This window comes from Stegostoma tigrinum, chromosome 6 (genome assembly GCF_030684315.1).
Source record: "Stegostoma tigrinum isolate sSteTig4 chromosome 6, sSteTig4.hap1, whole genome shotgun sequence".
Classification (NCBI taxonomy): Eukaryota; Metazoa; Chordata; class Chondrichthyes; order Orectolobiformes; family Stegostomatidae; genus Stegostoma; species Stegostoma tigrinum.
The window spans coordinates 59,551,288-59,578,594 of record NC_081359.1 but is presented as its reverse complement, the minus strand read 5'-3'; the positions used below and the strand labels follow the sequence as shown (position 1 = coordinate 59,578,594).

At 39.6% G+C, this 27,307-nt stretch overlaps 1 protein-coding gene across 2 annotated transcripts in view; it reads left to right on the top strand.

Annotated features, from left to right (window-relative positions):
• Positions 1-27,307, top strand: part of rev1 (REV1 DNA directed polymerase) — a 115,460-nt gene that overhangs the window by 63,527 nt on the left and 24,626 nt on the right. For both annotated transcript variants that reach the window (XM_048533281.2, XM_048533283.2), the window contains 10 exons: positions 2,042-2,161; positions 5,301-5,521; positions 9,315-9,487; positions 13,405-13,507; positions 17,565-17,727; positions 22,171-22,355; positions 23,866-24,099; positions 24,598-24,679; positions 26,313-26,497; positions 26,686-26,842. In XM_048533281.2, coding sequence (XP_048389238.1) covers positions 2,042-2,161; positions 5,301-5,521; positions 9,315-9,487; positions 13,405-13,507; positions 17,565-17,727; positions 22,171-22,355; positions 23,866-24,099; positions 24,598-24,679; positions 26,313-26,497; positions 26,686-26,842 — 1,623 coding nt within the window. The remainder of the gene's footprint in view (positions 1-2,041; positions 2,162-5,300; positions 5,522-9,314; positions 9,488-13,404; positions 13,508-17,564; positions 17,728-22,170; positions 22,356-23,865; positions 24,100-24,597; positions 24,680-26,312; positions 26,498-26,685; positions 26,843-27,307) is intronic.

Sequence of the window (27,307 nt, the reverse complement as noted above, 5' to 3'; positions counted from 1 at the left end):
TTGGTCATTGGGATGAGTGGAGTGGATAGGTGAGTCGAAAGATGGATGGATTGTGGGTGGAGAGATTTTGAGGCCGGTGAAGTCAATATTTACACCATTGACCTGCAATCTCCCTAAGCATAATATTAGGTGCCGTTCATCCAGTTTATGTTTGGCCTCACTCTGACAGTGGAGGAGGCCTAGGATAGACATGTTACCACAGGAGTGGGAGGGGGAATTCAAGTGGGTGGCAACCAGGAGGTCAGGTTGGTTGGTGCATGCAGAGTGCAGGTGCTCTGAAAATTGGTCCCCAAGTGTGCGTTTGTTCTCCCTGATATGGAGGAGACCACATCAGGAGCAATGGATGTAGTAAGTGAGATTAGATGAAATACAGATGAAATTCTGCCAGATTTGGAAAGGTTGTTTGGGCCTTGGACATAGGTGAGAGGGGAGGTGTAGGAGCAGGTGTAGCACCTTCTGCGGTTGCAAGGGAAGGTACCGGGTATGGTAGAGGGGTTGGTGGGGAGTGTGGAGCTGATGAGGAAGTCGTGGAGTGAACAGACTCTGCAGAAAGCGGACAGGGGTAGGAAGGAAAATATCCTCTTGGTGGTAGGGTCTGATTGTAGGTGGTGGAAATGTTGGAGGGTGATGCGCTGTGTTCGGATGTTAGTGGGGTGGTATGTATGGACCAATGGGACACTATCCTTATTGTTGTTGGGGGTAGAAGGTTTGACAATAGAAGCGTGAGAAACGGGGAGATATGGTTGAGGGCATCTTTAAAAACAGAGGCGGGGAAACTACAGTCCCTAACGTTTTGGGTCTGGACCCTTCTTCAGAAATGGGGAAAGGAAGGGGGCTCTGAAATAAATAGAGGGGTGGAGGTGGTGATAGAAGGTGGATAGTGGAATGGATAGGTGGAGAGAAGACAGTCAGGTTATGGAGGCAGGATGTAGCCAGTACAGGTTAGCGAAGGTACAGAGCTGGGATGGGGGTTGGTCAGCGAGGAGGGATGGGCGAGTAGGTGGGAGGGAAGATGGACAGGTCAAGGAGGCGGGGATGAAGCTAGTAGATAGTAAGTACGGGTGAGTGTTCATCAGTGAGGTGGAAGAAGTGGATAGATGGGAGAAAGGACAGACAGGTCAAGGAGGCAGGGATGAGAGGAGGTGGTCTTGGGATGAGGCCAGGGGTGAGGAGATTTTGAAACTTGTAAAGTCCACATTGAGACCGTTGGGTGGCCCGAGGCCACCCCTTTAGTTTGAAGGAAGTAGGAGGAATCAAAGGAAAAATTATTCCAACAAACCCATAGCAATAGATTAAACTAACTGGTCTTTAGCTTCCTATTTTCTGCCTCCCTCTTCTGAATAAGGGTGTTACATTGGTATTGTTCCAACCCAGTGGAACCTTGCCAGAATCCAGGGATACAGCCAATGTTGTCCCTGGATGTAGACCATCAGACCCTAGACACTTGTATGCTGTTAATCCCAATCATTTGCTCACTACGTTTTCCCCTAGTGAGGTGATTGTTTTAAGTTCTTACTTTTCTATAACCTCTGCATTACTTGTCACTCTTGAGATGCTTTCAGCAACCTTAACTGGGAAAAATTAAGCAAAATCATCTTAACTTGCCAATTCTATGCTATTGTTGAAAATTTTCCAAAATGTGTAATCAATTTTGAAATTAAAAATATAGTTCATTTGTCCTTTGTCTATTACCTCAGCTTTGATTGCTGGTGTGTTGTAAGATTCCTGAGATTGATCCAGCTTGGGTATTGGAATAGATCTGTGTCCTGACCCAGACAGATGATGATCAGCCAGGACCTTAGTGTTATCCAGTGCCTGATGCTGGAAGATTTGTATTTAAAAGATAGGGCAGGATTGAGTTTGTTGTGATATCCTGGAGTAGAAAACAATCAATGTCTCCATTTATGTCTGAAGCATAAGGTGGGAGGATGCCTTTAAGAGAGGAAAGCAAAATGACAAAATTAACCAAAATGTGGAAGATTTATAGGAGTTTGCTTTCGTGATGAGTGCTATAATGCTTCATTATTAATGTTTCAAATAGGATCAAACATTCTGCTGGCCAGAATGGCCACCCGTAAGGCCAAACCAGATGGACAATATTATTTAAAACCAGAGGAAGTTGATGATTTTATCAGAGATCAACTTGTGAGCAATCTGCCAGGTAAGCCTGATTGCTTAATGTAATTGATTTTGACAATTGACAACTTGGAAATATAGTCAGTCCTAAGAAGTGAACTTCCATTTATGTAAAGCTTTTATAATCTAAAGCATTTATTAGATGTTTGAGTGTTTTCATAGTCAATTTCTTAATAAGGGAAATGCGACTATTAATTTGCGCAAAACTTTTACTACTATAAACGAACTATAGAAGTACAAGATTCCACACACTTCCAGAAGCAAGCTTGATCAAAAAGGTAGATTTTAAGAACTGTCTTGAGGAAATAGCAAAGTGAGGGAAGAAACATTCAAGAAAGGAAGTCCAGAGCTTAGCTTCTGAACAGCCATACTGATGCCCACCAATTGTGGAACAGTTTGAAATGGGAAAGCACAAGAAGTTAGAATTCGACAAGCGCTCAGGTAGTTAAAAGAATCTAGGACTGGAGAAGGTTACAGAAGTAGGGAAGGCAAGCCCTTGAAGAAATTTGTAAACTAGGATAATTTTAGAATTGATGTGCGGCAGGGCCAGAAAGCATCACCATGCATAAGATAATGGTTCTGAAGGGGTTAATATTTTTGTACATAGACTCCAATAATTCTTCTGACATCACACTCAGTTGATGGAGTTAAAACATTCTACTATAGCTAGCGAGTTTTGAGAATATTTGTAGCTCAGGTTGAGGTTCTGGATGTGAGTTTGCTTGCTGAGCTGGAAGGTTAGTTTTCAGACGTTGCGTCACCATTCTAGGTAACATCATCAGTGAGCCTCCGACGAAGCACTGGTGTTATGTCCCGCTTTCTATTTATCCGGTTAGGTTTCCTTAGGTTGGTGATGTCATTTCCTGTGTTGGTGATGTCATTTCCTGTTTGCTTTCTCAGGGGATGGTAGATTGGCTCCAAATCAGTGTGTTTGTTGATGGAGTTCCGGTTGGAATGCCATGCTTCTAGGAATTATCGTGCGTGTCTCTGTTTGGCTTGTCCTAGGATGGATGTGTTGTCCCAATCAAAGTGGTGTCCTTCCTCGTGTATGTAAGGATACGAGTGATAGTGAGTCATGTCGTTTTGTGGCTAGTTGATGTTCATGTATCCTGGTGGCTAGCTTTCTGCCAGTTTGTCCAATGTAGTTAGCTAGCCACCAGGATACATGAACATCAACTAGCCACAAAACGACATGACCCACTATCACTCGTATCCTTACATACACATGAGGAAGGACACCACTTTGATTGGGACAACACATCCATCCTAGGACAAGCCAAACAGAGACACGCACGATAATTCCTAGAAGCATGGCATTCCAACTGGAACTCCATCAACAAACACACTGATTTGGAGCCAAACTACCATCCCCTGAGAAAAAGAACAGGAAATGACATCACCAACCTAAGGAAACCTAACCAGATAAATAGAAAGCGGGACATAACACCAGCGCTTCGTCGGAGGCTCACTGATGATGTTACCTAGAATGGTGACGAAACGTCTGAAAACTAACCTTCCAGCTCAGCGAGCAAACTCACATCCAGATTCTACCATAGCTTTCAGGGTGGTATTTGGACCACTCCCTAAGTTAATAAATATGTCTGCCCAAATATAGTTGTTGCTATCAAACAATGTAAACCTTTTAGTTATAGAACATAGAACATAGAAAAATACGGCACAGTACAGGCCCTTCGGCCCACGATGTTGTGCCGTAGAATAATCCTAATCCAAAAATAAAATTACCTAACCTACATTCCCCTCAATTCACTGCTGTCCATGTTCATGTCCAGCAGTCACTTAAATGTCACTAATGACTCCGCTTCCACAACTACCACGGGTAAACTATTCCATGCGCTCACAACTCTCTGGGTGAAGGACCTCCCTCTGACGTCTCCTCTGTACCTTCCTCCCAACATCTTAAAACTATGACCTCTCATGGCAGTCAGTCCTGCCCTGGGGAAAAGTCTCTGGCTATTGACTTTATCCATGTCTCTCGTTACCTTGTACACCTCAATCAGGTTACCTCTCTTCCCCCTCCTCTCCACTGTCCTCCTTAAGTAGATACTTCATGGTGATGCATCCTCTGCCACTAACCACTAGATGGACCCAAAGCACAGGCAGATTTGTGACAAAAAGCTATTGCAAATAACCTTTGCCCAGTACCAAATACATGTGGAGGTGGCAAATATCTCAGTTCCAGCATCTGTGAAAATACCACTTAATGAAAGTGGCACAGATCGGATCGCAACCATGAAAAGAGAAAATCCAGAAGACACAGGAAAAAAGTGAAGCAAGAGAGTTTACATCTTTCAGAGATTTGCTGCTTAAAGAAGACAGTCAATAAGTAGCTGAAATACAATACTGCCAGAGAAAGCAACCTGCATGCTATGGAAGTGGCAAAAAGGTGGGCTCAGCACTCAAAATGCAGTGAGACAAGAGAGTGGGCTAGAAGGAGAGAGAAAAGCTAGCTACACTTAGAAAATATAGAGCCTTAGCAAAGGAGGTCCTGTAAGGAGCAATTGAACGATTCAAGAGGTAAAGTTAGGGGTCAAATCCTCTCCCCAAAAATAATTGAATACTTTCATAAAAGACAATGCAAAGCCCAAAAAAGTAAGCAACAGACTGTAAAAGAGAGTGCTCATCTCTCAATGAACATCATTGCAGTTGACATTAAGCTTTAACAGGCAAAGCTGCAAAGAGTAGTGAAAGGGCTGGAATTAAAATTTTTACCCTGGCTACACAATCAAGGAGGAGTCATAATTTATTCAAGGTGAAAATGAGCAAATTTAGAGGAATCTATTTGAAACGTTTAGCAGAAGAAGTCAGAAAAACTAAAAATTGAAATGTCCAGGATTCATTACTTAAACCTCAACTTTGTCAGGAAGATTTATAAAGACCATGGCAAAAGAATTTTATTTTTAAAAATTGTATAGAAGAATTGTTCAAATTATTAAATTTATACTGAGTGTTATTTTTCTGAGCAGTGTTTGTTATATTTTGAATAAGAACATTTATATTTTTGGGAGAAGTGATCAGAAGGATAAAATAATTAAACACATTATGATGTCTGGTAAGTTCTGCAATATGATATTGAGCATTCTTCTCATCACACTGTCCTCTCTGTTTTCAGCTTAAATTAATTTTACTTCTTCCTTTGTACTTAGGAGTTGGAAGGACATTAGAAAATAGAATGGCATCTATTGGTGTTAAAACCTGTGGAGAACTCCAGCAGATTTTGATGCCAACACTTCAAAAGGAATTTGGGCCTAAAACAGGCCAAATGCTTTACAGATTTTGCCGTGGTTTAGATGATAGGCCAGTTCGAACAGAAAGGGATCGCAAATCTGTATCTGCAGAGATCAACTATGGCATTCGGTTTAGTCAGGTAAGGTACGCGTAAATAATGTTGTACTTTCTCACTATGACCTGAGTTTCATTCCAGTTGATCAATTTGTATACTGTTCGGTTGCAAAACTAACATAGGTGAAAAGGTGGTATCAGCCAGTTGAAATGAGAAAATGTAGTTTATTCTGACACATTTTTCTCGTTGTTAGTGTAGCACACTGGTACTCTGATAGTTTCTTGTTTGCTTTTGTGAAAAAAAAATGTATGACCTCTGTGTACTTTAATAGTGAGATGGCATAGCTGCAATCAGAAACTCACCAAATCAAAATCTCAAAATTGTACTTTTCCTCATTAATTATGATCAATCCAGCAAATAATCAAAAGCCATGACAGTGGATCAGTAATGTTGTGTGTCATTTACATACAGCTGATCCAGTGCTTATGAATGTTAGTGAAGTGCTTTCATAACTACATTTATATATCTTTAATAGAAAATATCTGAAGGCACTTCACAGGGGAATTAAAAAACAAAACAACTACAGAAAAAGGTATTGAATCAACCAACAAAAATTGCATCAAATTTTAAGAAATATCTTAATGGAGGAAAGCAAGTTAGAGCACAGCTTTAGGGAAAATTTTCTTTTATTCTTTCATTGCTGGAGGTAGTTTTGCAACTTTGTGCTTAATTGAGAGTTTGGGAAGGTGCTAATGTAGGAACCTTAATGACTTCCTGTAGTGTATCTTATAGACATTACAACCTGCTTCTACTGTGGATGTAGTATTCAAGGTGGTGGCTGGGATGCTAATCAAGTCAAAAGGCATTAGTTACCACAGCGTTCCTAGCCATTTGTAAGTATATAATCTATATGGCTGTCTCCTAGTTCAGTTTCTGGTAAGTGGTCATTGTCCCCACCTCCACTACACCCACCCCATGATGATGATGATGTGATGGTAATGCCATTGAAGGTCAAGAGGAAGAAGGTTAGATTCTTTTGTTGGAGATGGTCATTGCCTGGTACTTGTTTGGCATGAATGTAAGTTGCCACCTATAGGCCAAAGCCTAAATATTATCCAATTTAGCTGTTGATGGACACAATATCAGTAACTGAGGAGTAACAATAAAGTCACCATAGTCCTACTAGACTACTAAAATTGCATCCTCGTCAGAGAGAGGTGAGTGGTGGTAGTTTAACTTGATGGTCACCACACCTCAAGCAAGGAGAGAAGGTAAGAAGAAGACGACTTCTTGGTAATGTCAGCTTGTGTAGAAATTGAACCTGCACTCCTGACGTTGCAAAACAGCCATCCTCATCTGAGCCAGTGGAATAGTACTGAATATTCTGCAGTCACAAGTGAACAGCCTCTTTTCTAACTTATGGTGTAGAGAAAACTGATGAAACAGCTGAAAATGGCTGGGATGATTGACCTCAACATCACAACAATTTTCCTTTGTGCTAGGTATAACTCCAAGCAGTGGAGAGTTTTCTCCTAAATTTCCATTGACTCTACTTTTGTCAGAACTCCTTGATGCCTTTTCTGGGGGGAAATACTGCTTTGATTTCAAAGGCAGTAACGTTTATCTCTATTTATGAGATTGGCTTTTTTTTTAAACCATGTTTGGACCAAGGTCATAACGAGAGATTAGGGCTGAGGCGGCTGAAGGCGTGGTTGCCAGTGATGGATTGATTGACGTGATTCTTGAGAGATCCATATTAGTGGAATGCTGCTATCTTGGACAGTTGTGCGGTTGGAAGAGATCCAGTGTTATTTCTCAGATATGAGATCTCCCAACTCTTATTTCTCATGCACAGGCCCATGTTAGATTCCTCCAAATATATCCTCTGCAATTTTTGTTGTAGTGAAATGGCCTTATCCAAATTCTGTAAAAACAATCTTTGTAACAACGAATACTGAATGCTGGAAAAACGTAGCGAGTTATTTGTGCAGAAAGAGGGTAACAGACACAGAAAATGCTGGAGAGGCTCAGCAAGTCTAGCAGTGTCTGTAGAAAGAAAAACAATGTTAACGTTTCAGACCCAGTAACCCTCCAATGAAAGAGGCTACATTGAGTTTTGCCAGGGTAACCTGGGTCTAAGCATGGACAAAGGATTGAATTCTAGCGGTGAGTCTGACAGCCCTCGAGATTAAGGCAGCATTTGAGCAAATGTGGAATCAGGGACACTGGCAACAGTAGGTTGGTAGGATTTCTGGAAGTGGATGGGGGCATGGGGAGATTAGGGCTGCTTACTATCCTGTCCACCAGAAAAAAGGATGTTTGTGGATGTTGGAGATCAGTCCCCTCAACCCTAGATTACTGTTGCTTGGAGCAGTGTGTAGCTTTAACCACCTTCAGTGTTTCGTCAATGACATAATTCCATTATAAGGTTAGAATTGGAATGTCTCTAATGATTGCGCAGCATTCAATGTCATTCTCAAATTCCCCAGATAATGAAGCAGTTTTTGCCTGTACGCAGCAAGTCATCATTCCATTAATGGCAATCAAAATTCATGCCATAGAACTGTCAGGCAATGACCATCTCCAATAAAGAAGGATTTAACCATCTTCCCTTGATGTTTAATATCATTGTCATCATGGAATATTCTACCATTGACATTCTGTGGTCACCTTTGACCAAAAATTTAACCATATCAGCTATGTAAATACTGTTGCTAAAGGAGAAATTTAGATGCTGAGGATATTTTGGGAAAATTAACTCACCTCCTGATTAATGAAAGCCTGTCCACCATGTAAAAGATGCAAGTCGGGAATGTGATAGAATACATCCTGTTTCCTGGGATGATTGCAGCCAACACTTGAAGTTTAACACAATCCAAGACAGAGACCGACTTGACTGGCACCGTTTCAGTCACCATAAACATTCAGTCTCTCTACCATTGGGTATCATTTGAAGTTTACACCTAAATAACACTCAAAGGTTCCTTCACTAGCACTTTCAAAGGGGGCAGCCACTAGCAAGCAGAAGGATAAGGCATGGGAATTGCATTATATGTAAGCTTCCCTTCAAGTATCTCTCAGTTCCAACCAGGAGGGATACAGACAATGTGCAAGTCCAGAGGATTAGATTAGAATGGCATCATGGTCAGCACAGACATGTTGGGCCAAAGGGCCTGATCTTGTGCTGTGCTGTTCTATATTGCGTCAGCTGGGTCAAAGTCTTAAAATTCTATGGAACCGCAACAGTGGTGAGCCTACATCATGTGCTGGATTTGTTCAACTAGGCAACTCCCCAGTACTTTTTTTGAGGACACTTCAGAATATGCAATACTGGCTTTGCTCGTAACGCCTACATCTCCTAAATAATGGAAAAAAATGCTTTAGATTAAAGTTTCAGGTCATTTGCCTGAAATGTCGGCACTGGTTCTCATAAACTTGTAACCAACTTAAGACACGAATGAAAGATATGAATTTCAGCATAAGAGTTTGTAAATGAAAAGGGAAACCCCAATCTAAAACACAATATACAAATTGAACTAACATTTGAACTTTGTAACAAGTAATTACAGCTTGTAATTAGTTTTTTAATGTACTTCAAATTACATTTTGAAATAAAGTTTTACAATTGTGAACAGTCATAATGGCATTCTGCTTTTTTGTATTCTTAAACTTTAAACAGTTATATGCATTCATATTATACACATACACTCAAATCACAATAATTGTCGATGTATAATATTTTTGACAAAATAAAGTTTGAAGCTATGAGCAAGTTATTGTATTTGAGAGTTTGGATTCTGTTTGTGGTGTGCAAGTCATTTTTTTTTTAACTGAAAGTTTTGAATTGTAATGTTCTTGTCTCCTTTCCCTTCTTCAGACTAAAGAAGTTGAGGTGTTTCTTTTCAACCTTGCAGAGGAGATCCAGCGACGACTGGAAATGTGTAAAATGAAGGGAAAGCGTCTAACTCTTAAAGTAATGACGAGAAAAGCTGGTGCACCAACGGAACCGGCTAAGTTTGGTGGACATGGAATTTGTGACAGTTTTACCAGGTATTGTGAATTAGAAACGTAGAAAGTAGGAGCAAGAGTATGTCATTTGGCCTATTGAGCCTGCTATGCCATCCAAAATGATCGTGGTTTATCTCTATCTCAGCATCTTCCCAAACTTTTTCCATATTCCTTAGTAACTTCAGTATCCAGATACCTGTCCATTGCTTCCCTAAATATGTTGACTATTTTGGCTTCCACTGCCTTATCTAATAGAGGATTAAATATATTTACCACCCTGTAAGTACAAAATTTACCCTCATCTCAGTTTTAAATGGTCGACCCTGTGTGCTGAGACTGTGATCCTTTGTTATAGATCCCCCAGTAAGGGAGAACATCATCCTTGTATCCAAAGATAGTGGGAACCGCTGATGCTGGAGTCTGAGATAACAAGGCGTGGAGCTGAAGGAACACAGCAGGCCAGGCAGCATCAGAGGAGCAGGAAAGCTGATGCTTCGGGTCTGGACCCTTCTTCAGAAATGAGGGAGGGGAAGAGGGCTCTGAAATAAAGAGAGAGAGGGGGCACAGTGATAGAAGGTGGATAGTGAAACAGATCGGTGGAGAGAAGACACACAGGTCAAGGAGGTGGACATGAAGCTAGTAAAGATGAGTGTGGGTAGGGAGTTGGGATGGGGGTTGGTCAGTGAGGAGGGAGGGGCGGATAGGTGGGAGGGAAGATGGACAGGTCAAGGAGGTGGGGATGAATCTAGTAGAGGTGAGTGTAGGTAGGAAGTGAGGGTGGGAGTTGGCCATTGAGGTGGGAGGAGTGGATAGAAGGGAGAGAAAACACATGGGTCAAGGAGGCGGGAACAAGAGGTAGGGCTGGTCTTAGGATGAGGTTGGGGGCTGGGGAGAATTTGAAACTTGTAAAGGCCACATTGAGAGCATTGGGTTGTAGGGTTCCAAAGCGGAATATAAGGTGTTGTTCCTCCAGTTTTTGGGTGGCATCATCGTGGCACTGGAGGAGGCCCAGGATGGACATGTTGACGAGGGAGTGGGAGAGGGAGTTGAAATGATTTGCAACTGGGAAGTGTTGTTATTTGTTGCGAACTGAGCATAGGCGCTCCACAAAGCGGTCTTTGAGCCTCCATTTGGTCTCCCTGATTTAGAGGAGGGAACATCGGGAACAGCGGATACAATAAACCACATTAGGGATGTGCAGGTGAACATCTGATTAATGCAAAAGGTTTTCTTGGGGCCCGGGATGAAGGTGTCACAGCGATGCCACCCAAAAACTGGAGGAACAGCACCTCATATTCTGCCTTGGAACCTTGCAACCCAATGGTCTCAATGTGGACTTAATGAGCTTCAAAATCTCTCCACCCCCAACCTCATCCTAAGACCAGCCCCACCTCTTGTCCCCACCTCCTTGACCGATCTGTCTTCTCTCCCACCTATCCGCTCCTCCCACCTCACTGACCAACCCCCACCCCCACTTCCTACCTACACTCACCTCTGCTAGCTTCATCCCTGCCTCCTTGACCTGTCTGTCTTCCCTCCCTCCTCACTGACCAACCCCCATCCCAACTCCCTACCGACACTCACCTTTAGCTTCATCCCCGCCTCCTTGACCTGCCCCGTCTTCACTCCACTTATCTGCTCTACTATCCACCTTCTATCACCGCACCCCACCTTTCCCTTTGTTTTAGAGTCCCCTTCCCCTCCCGCATTTCTGAAGAAGGGTCCAGACCAGAAACTTCAGCTTTCCTGCTCCCCTTGGCCTGCTGTGTTCCTCCATCTCCACACCTTGTTATCCTTGCATCCAGTCTGTGCAGCGTTGTCAAAGTTATTTATGGTTCAATGAGATCTTTCATTCTTCTAAACTTGAGTGAAACAAGTCTAGTTAGCCGAATCCGTTTGCACAACAAACCTACCATTCCAGGAGTGAATCTAGTGAACCTTCCCTGTACACTGCCTATGGTAAGTGTATCTTTTAAGTAAGGAGACTGAAACTGTTCACTACTCCAGGTGTACTCTCAAAGCCCCCCTTTCTTCCAGCATGACGTCCTTTCTCTTGTACTCAAATTCACTTACAGTGAAGGCCAGTATACCATTTGCATTCCAAACTGCTTGCTGCACCTTCAGACTCACTTTCAGTTTCTGGTGTACAAGGACACCTAGGTTCCTTAGTACGTAAGATTTCTCCATCTATCACTATTTGAAAAATAGTCAACTATTCTGTTTTTCCTACTGAAGTAGACAGTTTCTCACTTATCTACGTTATAACACATCCGCCATGTATTTCCCCCCTCACTCAATTTGTTAAACTTGCCTTGAAACCCCTTTGCTTCCACCTCATTGCTCACAATTCCTCTTAGCTTTGTCATTACCATACTTGAACATAGTACATTCAATTCTCTCATCCAAATTGTTCATAGATATTGTAAGTAACTGAAACCTAAGCTCTAACCGAAGTGAAATTTCAATAGTCACTTTGTTACACTCCCAAGAAAACAGAGCATTAGAAGTTTGAAACTCAGTTTGTAAAACGGTGCATGCGATGGCAATAGTTAATTTAAGTTGGAGATTAATAGGTGTTTAGGCACAGGAATTAATGAAAATGGGACAAAGAAGTTGGGACACAGATCAACCATGATCTCATAAATAGTAAAATGGGCAAGGAGTCTGAATGGCAATTCTATACACAGAACTTAATTCACAGAATTATTGTGGATCTTCTCGAGATGCAAACTGGCTTTAAGTACTTTAGTTTGAACTTTTGGCAATTTTTCACAACCGTCTTCCCTGCTCCGGTATTGAATCACTAACAGTGCACTAGAATGCAACTACATACTGAAATAAATTACATCAATTAGCGAAATGAAATTTGCTAAATCTATTCATTTACAGTTTTGAGTGCAGTTTGATCACTGTTTCCTGTGCCCATTTTCATGAGTTATGAAATTTCATGCTGTTTAAATTTAAACCTTGCTTGATTTGTTGTGTATAAAAACAAGAGATGCACGTTTCAGTTATTCGCAACACATGTTGTTACGCAAATCTAATGATTGACCTGGGAAAGGGAAATGTGAAAATAAACTTAGAATTTGACAGCTGTAATTTCATTTTATATTCTAATTCTGTGTATTTTTGATATGTTATATAATGTTTCTGAATGCTCAGAAACAAAAGTTGCTTAATTTCAAATGCAATTATCCCTTATTTTGTGCCAAACTAAGAAGTATTGTTATTCAACTTTGTCTTGCAACATTGAAAAACTAACTGCAAAGATGATCCATGAAGATAGACCATAAGAGTAGAAGTAGGCCTTTTGGCTGATTTGAATTCGATGAGAATGCTTGATTGGATAATGCTTAATTCCACTTTCCTGTCATTTGCCTGTAACCCTCGATTCCCCCTCTGATCGATCCATCGATCCACCTATCCACCTATCCATCTATCTCAACCTTGAATATGCTTAACGATGCAGGTGCTATGGTGCTCTGTGGTAAAGAATTCCAGATTTACTACCATCAAATAAGAAATTCACCCTCATCTCTATCAGGTGCAAAGCTTTCTGCTTGCCAAGGGCATTATTTAAATTTAATTATTTCTTTTATGAAAGCCATAGCTTTTTGGAGGCCCTTTGAAAAATTCATTTAGAACTTGCTTTCTAGAATGATCAAAAATACCCAATTACTTTTGTGACTCGAATCATTGTGAAACACAAATTCAATTGATTTCTTTTAACCTTTCAAAAACTGCAACTTCAATATAACCTAAATACTTTATGGTCTTTTTAATTTTAATTCTAATTCAGTACATGATAAGCATAGAATTCTGAGAGAATAGATTTTTAATGTTAGTTTTCATATCTGTGTATGATATATGGATTATTTTGTCATAATCAGTAAATGTGTTCTGGTATTCCCTGTTTTGGGTTTTTATCCTAATGATTACTCAAAATTTGGATTGTGCAGAAGCGTAACATTGGACCATGCAACAAGCAATGGAAAAATAATCAGCAGAGAGGTACTACATATGTTCCATATGTTGAAGCTGAATGTGACGGATCTGAGAGGGGTGAGTTTAAAATTTTGACTTTAATTATTTAATCAAATAAATCTCCTCACAATAAAATCAAAGCCATAACTGTTCATTATCTTTTAGCTGAATCTGTGCTTGTGATAAGCAGCTGTATAGTATTTGTTCACTATATCTATTGGCTTGATTCTTGTTGATATGAAGGTGTGCAATAACTGCAGAGTGTCTGATTAACTTACGAAAGGGCTCTGACTAATGTACGAAAGGTTCAGACTTGTCCAATTTGCAGCATCTACTGAAGGAAAGACAAGGTCAAAAATCACACGCCAAAATGTTTATTTGAAAACACAAGCTTTCTGAGCTCAGCTCCTTCCTCAGGCATACTGTAAAAGAGAGGGGATAAGACACAGAATTTATAAGCAGAAAGGTAACTATCCGAAAGCTGGCTGCCTCTTGTTGAATTTTTAATTAGTTAGGAAGGAGACTGTTGATTAAAATGTAAAATCTAGATTGCCCTCAAGTCATTATCCCGAAATAATTAAAGTTTTTATCACTGGCCTGACAGGTCTTCTCTTTGTATAGTGACAATGCATTTTAGGTGTGGGGTCTTGCTTATGATTGTTCTAAGTTTTAAACTGGGATCAGTTTTCCTTTGAGCAAAACAGAATGTATCTGCAAGTACACACACATCGTGAATGAAATCAATCGTGTGTGTGTGTCTGTGTCTTAAATGGGCAGCTGCTTCAACACTGACCCTTCATTCTAAATTCTTCTACAGGATGAAATATTCTTTCCCTTCCACCCTATCGAGTCCCCTCTGGATCCTGTATGTTTCAATCAAGTCACCTATTGATCTTTTAAACTTTAGTGGATACAAGCCAAGCTTGTCGAACCTTTTCACATAAAACACCCGTCCATTCGGGTACTAATTATTCAAATTTCTCTAACCTGCTTCCAATGTCTTTATGTGCATTCTTAAATAAGGAGACCAGTTCTGAACACAGTACTGATAATGTATCACCAAAGCCATGGATAACTGAAGCATAACCTCCCTACTTGTGTAGATATTTTCTAACCAATCTGCTCAATGATGTTATTACACACCCCTGGAGAAGTTGGGACTTGAACCTGTGCTCTTGCCGTGGAGGTAGGGACACTATCATTCTGCCACAAGAGCCCTTCCCCACTTTTGTGTTCTATTCTGCTCTCAGTGAACAATAACATTCTAGTAGTTTTTTAAATTACTTTCTGGAACATCGATATCAACTTTTTGTGATTCATGCAGTTGGACACCCAAATCCCTGTACATTTCGGAGCTCTGCAGTCTCTCTGACCACCTAGGTAGTTGCTTTATTTATTTTTTATCGTGACGTTATAGAGATTTATAACGTCATGAGGGGCATGGATAAGGTGAGTAGTGAAGGTATGGGTAGGGGAAAGTCACAACTAGAAAGCATAGGTTTAAGGTGACAGGGGAAATTTAAGAGACCTAAGGGACAAGTTTTTTCCATGCAGAGGGTGGTGCATGTATGTAACGGGCTGCTAGAGGAAGTGGTGGAGGCTGGTATAATTGAAGCATTTAAAAGGCATTTGGATGGGTATATGAATAGGAAGGGTTTAAAGGGATATGGGCTAAATGCTGGCAAATGGTACTAGATCAGTTTAGGATGTATGGTCAGCACAGACAAGTTGAACCAAAGCTTCTGTTCTTTTGCAGTATTACACCATGACTGTGTAAATGGACAATTTTGCATTTTCCCACATTATACTTGATTTGCCAGATCTTTGTCCACTCACTTAGCTTATCTATATCCCTTTGTATCTTTTATATCTCCTTCACAACTACTACTTACCTTTGTGCCATTAGCAAATTTGCCAACCATACGTTTGTCCCTTCATCCAAGGCATTTATATGAATTGTAAAATTTTGCAGCTCCAGCACTGATCCCTGTGGCACACGATTTGTTGCAGCTTACTAATGGAAAGATCCATTATGTTTGTTCACTACTTCCTTTAGTCTATTGTCCATGTTAATATATTATTGCTTACATGATAAGCCTTTATTTTTCCACACTAACCTTTCAAGTAACACCGAATCAGATGCTTCTGGAAATCCAAGTTCAGTACATCTTCCATTTCCTCTTTATCCATAGCAACCATTCATCCATCCATCTTCAAAGAGCTCTAATAATTTTGTTAAACATAGTTAATGTTCACTCTGTCTGATTATCTTGAATTTTTCTTTGTACCCTGCTGTAAGGCCTTTCGTAATATCTGCTAACATTTTCATGATTACAAATGTTAAGCTAACTGGCATGAAGTTGTCCACTTTGTGTCTCCCTCTGATTTTAAATGGAGTTACATTTGCTGTCATATAGTCCAATAGAACCTTCCCCAGATTTGGGAAATTTGAGTGTGTCAGTTATCTCACTAGCTGTTTTAGGATCTTAGGTTGAAGTCCATTAGAACCTGGGACCTGCGAATTCACAGCTCCAGCAATTTGCTTAGTTCCTCCTTCCCTTGCATTTTCAAACTCTCAGCTATTTTTGTGATATTACTTGCAACCTATACAGCAAAAAACTGATGCAGAATATCAGTTCAATTCATTTGCCATCTCCTTATTTTCCATAATGAATTTCCCAGGCTCAGTTACTATAGGAGCAGCATTCACTTTGTTAATACTTGTCATTTTTAAATTCTATAGATATGTTTGTCTCCTATCGTTCTTTCTTACTGTAATTCTTTCCACCTTTTAGTCATTCTTTGTTTTTTTTTTATGCTCTATCCAGACTTGGGACCTGCCAACTAAATTTCTGTAATTACATGCACTTACTTTGATATTCCCTTTAACATTTTAGTTAACCAGGGATGATGAGGAATTTAGGTTTATTCTTTTTCAACAGATGTACTGGTTCTGAGTTCTGAACAATCCCTATACATCTACATCTGCCACTTCTTCTCTTATGGACTATCCTTTCACCTAATTTGCCAAGTTATTTTAGCTAATGATCCATCAAACAGCTAGTAACTATTAATTAAGACCTTTCTTCATCAACATAATGTGGCAGGATTGCATGTAAATTTGAGTTTTCATTTTTTTTCTATATTTAGTCATCAATAAAGTCTGCATTCCTATAATTAGAATGATCTATTCATAAATAATGCATAATTTACTGTGGTGCAATAAATATTTTGAGCTGATTGAAGCAGCAAATTTCCAATTCTGTCCCTAATTGAAGATAATTACCTGCTAACATATTTATTATCATCATAATGATGTTGTGGCTTTCAGAGTAGTATGTAGTATAGACTTTAATTAACAGGTGAAATACCCTAAATATGTGGTGTTCCACTAGACGCACTGTGTTTAATGAATTTACAATCTCTTTACGGAAATGCATAAAACCAAAAGTCTGACTACAGCATACAGTATTTAATGCCAGTAGAAACTACTTTTGCTATTGGAATGTTTTTGAGAGATAGGAACAAAAACAACATTCTACCTTTAATCTAAGCAAATGTATTAAACAATAGAAATTACAGTGTATTTCAAGTTGATTGACAATGCGTAACATAGTTAAAAATTAGTTTGTCTCTATTTTCATAGAACTGGCGACTGTAACTGCAAAACATTCAAATCTAAGTTACTGAAACTGTTCTAGTAAGTGAGAAAAGAGTAGGTCAAGTAATAACAGAGCTTTTGTAGAATTTTTAAAGAAGATAATAAAATTGAATCATTAAAAGTTATGTTTTAATCACTATGAATTTAGCATTTCACATATTACTTAAGTGTACCCGCAGATCATCTCTACTCCCACACTCTTGTTAACGCAGCATGACAAATCATTTGAATTCCCTCTGTATAACATTCGTTTTACTTTATTGTTTGTGACACAATATTGCTGTTCAGTGCATCTTGTGGTTTGGCATCTGTACAATGAACTACAATATTAGAGTGAATTGAGGAATACATATACATGTTGAGAGATGTTATGTAAACTTAAAAACAGTAGTGAATAAAATGTGAAATAAATTATTTTAATCATATGGGAATGTATTTGAATGGAATCTAGTCTTTTTTGTTCTTATTCTTTAGGTTGGAATTCAGATGCATCATTTAACCCCAGACTTTAAAGCTTCTTTTGCTCCCATTTCTTCATTTGTGCAAAATAATTCAACTACTGGGGCTTCGTGTTCAAAGGTGGACATTTTTCAGGCATCAAGAACCCAAAAAGCTGTGCAAAACAGGCTTTCAGAAGGTTTGCAAATTTTGATAAAAATGAGGTACCTTTTATAAACTGAAGGACGAAATTGTTGGAAAGGAGTGAGAGAAAATTAGGGATGTTGACAGAAAGCAAACTGAAAAAAAGTTGGAGACTAGAGAGAAGCTGGGAAAGAGAATGAGGTATGCATGGATTCCATGGTAGCACGTGTAAAGTGGTATATATTGCAACATTAGAGGAGCTTGTAGTAACAACAAAATGGTTTAACTGGGAGATTTTAACTTGCAAATTGATACGGAAACAAGCCGACAAGAAAGATGTTGAATTTCTTGAAGTTGTTGTTACGATCCACTTGGGCTGGTGCACTAATTCTTGAACTGAACTGAACTGAACTGAACTGTACTGCACTGCACCAGGGTAACCACAGAGGTTAATGGTTTAATCATGTGCACAAAGTTCCTAATCTAACCTATTTGGTTGAATAGAAGTTACCGGAAATCACTGACCAAGTTCCTGTACTTAATAACAGTACTACTTAGTATATAATTTGAGGTAGTTAAAAAACAAGAATGCAGATTATCTGAATGGTGATAGATTGAACAAAGGGCAGGTACAGTGAGGCTTTGGTGTCCTTGTACACCAGTCGCTGAAGGTAAACAAGCAGGTGCAGCAGGCAGTAAAGAAGGCAAATAACGTTGATGTTCATAGTGAGATGATTTGAGTACAGGAGCAGGAATGACTTGCTGCAATTACAAAGGGCTTTGGTGACACCACACTTGGAAGGTTGTGTGCCGTTTTGGTTACCTTATTTAATGAAAGATGTTCTGGCTAGGGAGGAAGAGCAGTGAAAGTTTACCAGAATGTTTCTGAGACGGCAGGATTGACTTATGAAGAGAGACTGGATTAGTTAGGACTGTATACACTAGAGTTTAGAAGAATGAGAATCTGCAAAATTCTAACAGGACTCAACAATGTAAACACAGGAGGCATGTTCCCGATGAACAGGCAGTCCATTGCCAGGGTTCATAGTCTAAGGATTCAGGGTGGGCTACTTTGAAGTAAAATGAGAAATTCCTTTATCCAGAAGGTGGTGAGCCTGTAGAATTATCTGCCACCTAAATTGGTTGAAACCAAAATAGTGAATGTTTTTGAGAAGGAGTTTGAGATGGGGATCAAGCAGTATGAGAAGAAATCAGAAACAGGGTACTCAGTTGGATGATCAGCCATGATCATGTTGAATGACAGAGCAGACTTGAAGGGCTGAATGGTCTGCTTTTGGTCCTATTTTCTATGTTTCTGTACTAATAAATACTAACTGCTAGCAAAGCAAATCTACAAATTTTCTACATATATCTCTTGCTAATTAAAACTTTAACGTCTTTTTTAAAACCCTGGCGTGCACAGACAGACTGCAAAAAAGCATTGGTGTTATTGGTGGAAAAAAGAAAACTAGGAAAACCCTGGTTCAGTAGCTCCAGTCCGTATACTTCGATGAGATACTCTTTGCTTCCCAAGACCTGCTATCTGACCACCTCTTCCAGCTTTCTTTGCAGGAGGCATGAAGCAATTGGTCCACTAATTATAAAGTGACTCATGTCAGGTCACCAGAAACTGGGAGAGATGTCTCACAGGCTAGTCATACTCGTGGAATTGTACCTTCCAGACAATATCCCGGACATCACCATTTTTGGATATGTCCTGTCCCACAAGCAGGACAGACGCAGTAGAGGTGGCACCTCAGTGGTATACAGTCAGCAGGAAGTTTCCCTGGGTGACCTCAGCATTGACTCTGGACTTCATGCAGTCGCATGGCATCAGGCTAAACATAAGCCAGGAAACCTCGTACTGATTACAACTAACTGTCATCCGTCAGCTGACAAATCAGCACTCTTCATGTTGAACAATATCTAGACGAAGCACCGAGGGTGTCAAGGGCACAAAATGTACTCTGGGTGGGGGATTTCAGTGTCCACCACCAAGCATGTATCAGTACCAATGCTGCAGACTGAGCTGCGTCAGTTCCTAAAGAATTTTGCTGCTTGATTGGATCTGCAGAGACAGTGAGGGGACTGACCAGAAGGGAATGTGTGCTTGACTTCATCCTTACTAATCTTCCTGCTGCAGATACATCTGTCTGTGACAGTATCAATCAGACTGACCACCACACAGTCCTTGTGGAGACAAAATCCTGCCTTCGCGTTGAGAACACACACTGTTGATTCGTGTGGCGCCACCATCGTGCTAAATGGAAGAGACTTCAAACAGGCCTCACAAGTCAAGAGTGGACATCCATGAGGCACTGTGGGCCATCGACAACAGCAGAATCGTACTCTCAACACAATCTGCAACATCTTAGCCTCAACTATCCCCCACTCAACAAGTATCAGTGCTGGTTTAATGGAAAGAGCAGGAGGGCATGTCAGGAGCCTCACCAGACAAGTGAGGTATCAATCCAGTGAAGCCACCAAACAGGACCATCTTGATGCTAAACGGCATAAGCAACAAGTAATAGACCAAGCTAAACGATCCCATGACCAATGGTACAGATCTTAGCTCTGCAGTCCTTCCACACCCAATTATGAAGCTTAAGAAAGATGAAGGAAGAGTTTGGAATGCTTTTGAATTTTTGCAGATATTATTGACTTCTGTGATGACCACGTCATGTGGTGTGACCTTTGTCATGTTTCTAGCAGACAAGTCAGTTTCAGAATTAAATCTGGATTGGTAGATCATTATTTTATTTCTTTTAGCATGTCTTTCAATCTTTCACTGAAACATAAACAATGTTACAGAATCAGCATTAACAATGAAACAGAAGTTTATTATCCAAAGATAAAAGTAAAATTAATCAAACTAAGCTATCTAAATTCATTAGTATTTGAAAGGTTTCAAAATACAAGACAAAATAATATCCTATCGGCTGCCCAACACCTTCATTTTACAGTTGCTCAAAAACCAGAGATCGTTCCCTTCTCTGTCAAACCTGGGGGTGTGAATTAAATGTTTCTTTTCATGTCCAGCATTTGAGTTATAAGGCGTTTACCCTGCTATGTTCACACAGCTGAGATCTTAGACTTCTTCCACTTCTACTATGACAAATAGTAGGCGTATAACCAAATGCTGTAAGTCTCGAATTGAACTAAGCTATTTTCTTGTGATAGGTTATCCCTTTAGCTGTTCGGAACAGCCTTCATTCTAGGAGAGGGCTCAGAAAGGCTTTACAAGATATTTCCAGGATTGGAGGATTTGAACTATAAATAGAGGCCAAGTTTTAAATCCCTTCACATAAATAAACCAATGCCCATGTGCTATTGGTTGAAAAGCAAAACTTTACAAAACAAATTGCATTACTATCTAGAAGTTAAGAACAGGTAGATTATCAGCCTAAAGCAACTTTCAACCCCTTCATTTCGGTATAAAATTCATAATATTTTGCCCTGTGACTTTTATTACAGGGTTAGTAATTGAAAGGCTAAGAATCCCAACCTTTTTTTCGTAAATGTCAAACTTCGTAAACTCTTCATTATAACGTAAAAAGGTTTGCAGATTCTCTGCTAAAATATACTGTAATTCATAGTAGTTTTCTGTTTTCATTAACCACAAAGTTTAACTGACTATCACCTTTTGTCTCCAAACACACTTGGACAAAGCTAACTTCAGTTGCTCCCAATAGATTCACCAGTTTGTTAAAAAAATGATTAACAAGTACCTTTGAAAATTACAGTTATAAGACTAAACTGAAAGAAAGTTATATTGAAGAGTAGTTGCCAATCAAGCATGCAGGAACAAATTTCATATTACTATATTAAATTAAGTTACTTGGGTGTTCTTGACTTTTGGCCATTCAACATTCGTTAGAAGATTCTTCTGTCTGGATTCAGTTGCTGTGATACAATTAAAGGTGCCAACATCAAAACTGCTTTGCTTTGATCATAGGACTGAAGTAGACAAGATTTTCGTGGCATTTTCTCTGACAGCTATGCCTGTTAACAAAACAGACACATGCAAAAGACTTAAAATAATGCATCTTTTCAAGGAAATAACAATCATTTCTGTTGCCCGTGGTAGATGAAAGATTCTGAGTTTCTTGCAATTATATCCGTCTGCGTTGAATTGTTTTTTGGTGCTATATAAGGTAGGGAGTAAGAAGAGTTGATTTGTTTCTCATTATGTTTGATTCACTGCTCATATTTGCAGTGGAAATGTAATTTGTTATTTATGGACCTTCACCTCCATGTCAGACATCGCAGTAAAAATATTGCTTGATAGTATGGAAAATTGTTCTGCTCATAAGGCATAGTTGGTTCATATGAGGCCATTTGAAAGACATCTACAAAAATCAAAACTCTTTAATACTGCCACTATTTTGAATTACATGACTTACCATACTTGTGCAATGTCAATTACATTATACTTGCCTGAACTGTATCTCGTCGTAATATTGTCATTGCTATGTTTTCTTTTTAAATATGATCACAGACCCAGATGGTATACAGAAGAAGACGGCAGAAGCAGGAAGTCCTGTTTTGCTTTTACCTCATCGAGATACAAATCTCAATGGTGCAGAAATCTCGATAAAATCTGCTGGAGCACACACCCCTGAGAATGCAGTCACCCATAACCTCCAACGTGACGTTAGTATTGAAGTGCCATCCCCTTCTCAGGTACGAAGATTAATGTATGAGAAATTTCCTGATGTTGTCGTGCATATAGTAGCCACAATGTGATGAAACTGGGTGATTCTGTTTTTGAATTTAAGCCTGCATTTGTGTAATTGTTATAAGAGATTAGCAATATCTTCCTGAACACAGCAGGCCAAGCAGCATCTCAGGAGCACACTCACTCCTGAGATGCTGCTTGGCCTGCTGTGTTCATCCAGCCTCACATTTTGTTTGTGCTCCTGAGATGCTGCTTGGCCTGCTGTGTTCATCCAGCCTCACATTTTGTTATCTTGGAATCTCCAGCATCTGCAGTTCCCATTATCTCTGAGCAATATCTTCCTGCTCAGTGTAAATCTGCTTTAATAGTCATTACATTCCTAGAGTAGTTGCAGAGCAATGCAAGTCACTTCCTCAAGTTTTTCTTTTAAACCTAAGCAACACATCCTTAGATGTATAACAATGTTTAGCGAGGTGTACATTTTCACAATGGTGGAATAAAACTGTGGTAATACATAACAATTTTTGTATCTGTGCACTTTACGTTCACAGTTTCTTTTTCTGGTTTCAAACTGGCTCTTATATGTAAGTTATAATGCAACAAAGTCTTAGGTTGCTTTACATTTTGCAGCATTGAGAAAACTAAAAAGCAGCACTACTGCCTGGATCATGAAATGAGATTTCATATGCTGCTGAACCCCTCATTCATGCCTTTGTTACCTGTAGATTTGACAATTCTGACATTTTCTTAGCTGGCCTGCCATATTTCACCCTCTGTAAACTGAGCAACGTACAAAACTCTGTCCTGTGTCTTTGCATTCTCCCAAGTCCTATTCATCTCTTAGCCAATGATTGCTAACATACATTGGCTTCCTGTTGAGAAACGTCTTGATTGTAACATGCTCAACTTCATTTTCAAATTCTCACTTGGCCTCATCCCTGCTTATTTCTAAAGTCTCCTGCAGCCCCAAATTTTCTAAGATACCTGTGCTCATCCCATTCTGCCCTCTTGTGCACCCTCACTTCTAATTGCTGCACCATTGAAAGCTGAATTTTTAAATGGTGAGTCTTCAGCAGAAGCACTGGAATTCCATCCTTACACCTCTTCCTCAACTTCCTCCAATAAGAAACTTGTTAACCAATCTCTTAGATGCTGCTTGGCCTGCTGTGTTAATCCAGCTCCACACCTTGTTAGCACGGATTCTCCAGCATCTGCAGTTCCTATTATCTCTTGGCTGTTGCCTTCTTTGACCTGTGGTCTAATAATGCGGTAACGCTCAAATGTATCACCTGGGAGTGATTTATTACATTAAGGGTGCTACAGGGATATTGGTGATTCCTTGGAGTGCATAACTCTGGAAAAATTACGTTGTAATGCTAGATGTATAGAACTTTCATTAAGATCCATTCTGCACCATATGTTTTGCCGAGCGAAATGTAAACGAAAACTTTTCAGAAGACCACTTAGATAAAATAGTTCAGAAGGGTAATATTTTGTTTTAATTTCTTACTGTAGATAGATCCTTCTGTTTTGGCTGCACTTCCTCCAGATATTAGAGAGCAGGTGGAACAGACATACTCGGCTCAACAGCAGCCTAATTCTACAGCTACCCATGTCAAAGAATCAGCGAAAAGCACTGTTACTGGACAAGTACCTGTGTCAATGGGGACAGTAATTCTGGAATTACCTGGACCTCAGGAACCAAGCAACACTGCTGGAATGATTGTAGCCCTCCCAGCTTTTTCACAGGTAGGGTATTTTCTGTTTACGCTCCTTCTGCTAAATTATATCTGTTATATACTGTTGTCTGTGGGTCCTTGACATGTACAAAGTTGACCACTTGTTGTGGACTAGATCAAACCCCCTCAAAATATACTAAGACAGCCCAGACCCTAACTTTTTCTTAAATGTAAGGCGTTGCATTCCAGATGCAACTCGATTGGTCAAACTACTTGACTTTAAGCAAAACACACTTTATTTTTACACTACAGTTAAAATACACACAAAATAAAAATAAAAGAATTAGCTCAACATGAACTATTGAAATGCTTAACAACAATAATAATAATATATATTAACCACTATTAATTAACTGTTCTGATATAGTAACATCCCACAAACACGTTTGGCAAAGCAAAGCCCAGTCAAGTAGACTGTCTCGCATGCAATGCTAGCAACAGCAAGAGAGCACCAGCTTTTAGCTGTAACAGGATTTAATATTCAGGATATTTTGTTTATTAAATACAGGTTGACCCTGAGGTTTTTGCTGCCTTGCCCACTGATGTACAAGAAGAACTGAGAGTTGCTTATGATCAAAGACATCGGCAAGGTGAGTATATGAGACACCTTTGTTAATCCTAGTGGAAACTCTTAAAATTCTGAAGTTGCTCAGCTTAACTTCATAACTAGACAAATATGTGATGGAGAAGTTAATAGAGTGAAGCAGTGATAGGTTGTAACATATGATGGAAAGAGGTTTGTATGAAGCATAAATGCAAACCATAAACTTAATGTTTTCCTAATGCATGAATTTAAAGATAGAAACTTGGGAATTTGGTGGACTCTCTTAACTAGGCTCATGTGTAGCAGCTTAGATTTACTGTGTGCTGTTGATTTTGTTCCAGTCTAGGAAACAGCATAAATTTTAAAATTATGCACACAGTAGTATCCTGCTGTCAACTATTCATAGACGGAAGATCCAGCCGTGAGATTCTTCGACCGGTATTTGGACAGGCTAACCTGCAATTCTCTAAGCACTCACAATTGAAGACATCCCCATACAATTATAGGCTTCACTGCCACCTTGCTTGTTGGTTTAGAGCTTCTGGCAGATTTTTTTTCTCATACTTGCTCAGTCTGCCTATTTCCCATAAATTCCTGCTCCACGAATAAAATTGCTTGTATCAGTGAGAAAACATGTGAATGAACCCAATACTCACCACCTCGCTATATAGTTTTTCATAAAGATGTGGCATACCTAGGACCAGTCAGTTCAGCTTCAGTGTTGGAGACCAATCAGTTCAACTTAAATGGTGGGGAAGTTTCAAGCAACAGTTATTTGGGATAGAATTAATGGCTATGCGGAAAAAGGTGACTTGATCAGCAAACGTTAACAAGGATTTCTAAAGTGGAAGTCATATTTATCTAATGGAAAGCTTTAGGGGAATGTTGATAGAATCATCTACCATGGAAATGGACCCTTTGGTCCAACTTGTCCATGTTGACCAAGTTTCCCAAACTAATCTTGTCCCAATTACCTGCATTTGCCCATATCCCTTTTTAACTGTCCCTATTCACAAACCTGTCCAGCTGTCTTTTAAATGTCATAACTGTAACTACATTTACCACTTCCTTGGGCAGTTCATTCCACATACAATCCACCCACTGTGTGAAAAGCTTTCCCCTCAGGTCCCTTTTAAATCTTTCTCCTCTGACCTTAAAATTTTTTCCCTAGTTTTGAACTCCCCAACTCTAGGGTAAACCCTTTGCTATTCACCTTTTCTATGGGCCCATGATATTATAAACCTGTATAAAGTCACCCCTCAACCGCCTACGCTGTAGTGATAAAAGTCCCAGCTTATCCAGCCGGTTTTTATAACGCGAATCGTCCAGTCCTGGCAACATCCTGGTAAATGTTTTCTGCACCTTCCAATTTAGTGATGTTCTTCTTATAGCAGGGAAACCAGAACTCTACACTGTATTCCAAAAGATGGACTTTCAGTGCTCCTTTGATACAATGCCACACAACAGACCTGTGAGGAAAGGTGAAGCTCATGAAATAAAATTTACAAACTTGGCAGTAGGAAATAGGTGTGTGGAACTTATTTATGTGAATGTTGCTAGACTTTGGTAGTGAGTGCTTGGGAGACCATTGGAGTAAGTAATTTAAACTAGCTCAGTGCCTTTTCTAAAGTGAGAAGGGTTTCAGAAATGAGATTAAAAGCTATATGTTACCGTTTCAGGCATGAAGAATCCATTGCTTCAATTAAAGAATACCATTCCTGAAAAGTCAAAGAAACGTTTCAAGAAGAATCAGACCAGTCCCACTAAAGTTCAGAGTCCTCTTAAAAATAAGTTAACTGTCAGTCCGCATAAAGTGTTGCCTGACTTGATCCGACATGACCACCAAGTTGAAGAAAATCTTCAGGTATAATTAGATAGTAAAGCTCTGCCATGAAATTGCCATTATGCAGCCGCCTGTTTTACTTGTTATTGTTGTACCATGTATTTCTGTTAAGAAGAACACTTTCTATCATGGTAGTGTTATTGAGTATCAAAAACTTCAGTGTTAGTAATGATCGTTGTTCTAAATCATTGCTTTTTTTTTACTTACAGGTTGATCCTGGCAATTCCGCTTCTGACCAGCAACATAAAGTGTCCTCTCAGTGTGAAATTAGCACTGATTTAGTTTATTTGAGAGCCAACCTCGCTGGAGCCTATGAATTGAAAGATGTAAAATCACTTCTGAAAGAATGGGTTACAACTATTGGGGGTATGTCTAAGTTATTGATGACAGCTTAGGTTGAGGTACAAGATTCCAAAATGTTTATTACAATTGGAAATAGGAAATATATTGCTAACTGAAAGATAGGAACAACTTGCCATTTAAAAGAGAATGATTGAAATGATCTAATTGAGGCATTGCTGAACTGGGAACTGTTGGGTGAGTACAGAGGTGATAGGCGAGTAGGACTTGATGCAAGTTCAGATATAGGTGCAGAAATTTGAATCAGTCTAAATTTGAACATTGAAAATGAAACCTAACCTGGAATAGGATAGTGACATTTGGAGATGGTGAAAGCATAAGCAAGCGTTTCAGCAGCAGATCAACTGAAGTAGGAGAGTAATTGGGTGATGATGTCTGGTGGATGGTGTGAATTTGTGGACATGAACTGGATCAGCTTCAACGCCCAGGTTGCACATAATCTGTTTCATTTCCTAGGGAGAGTGATGGATT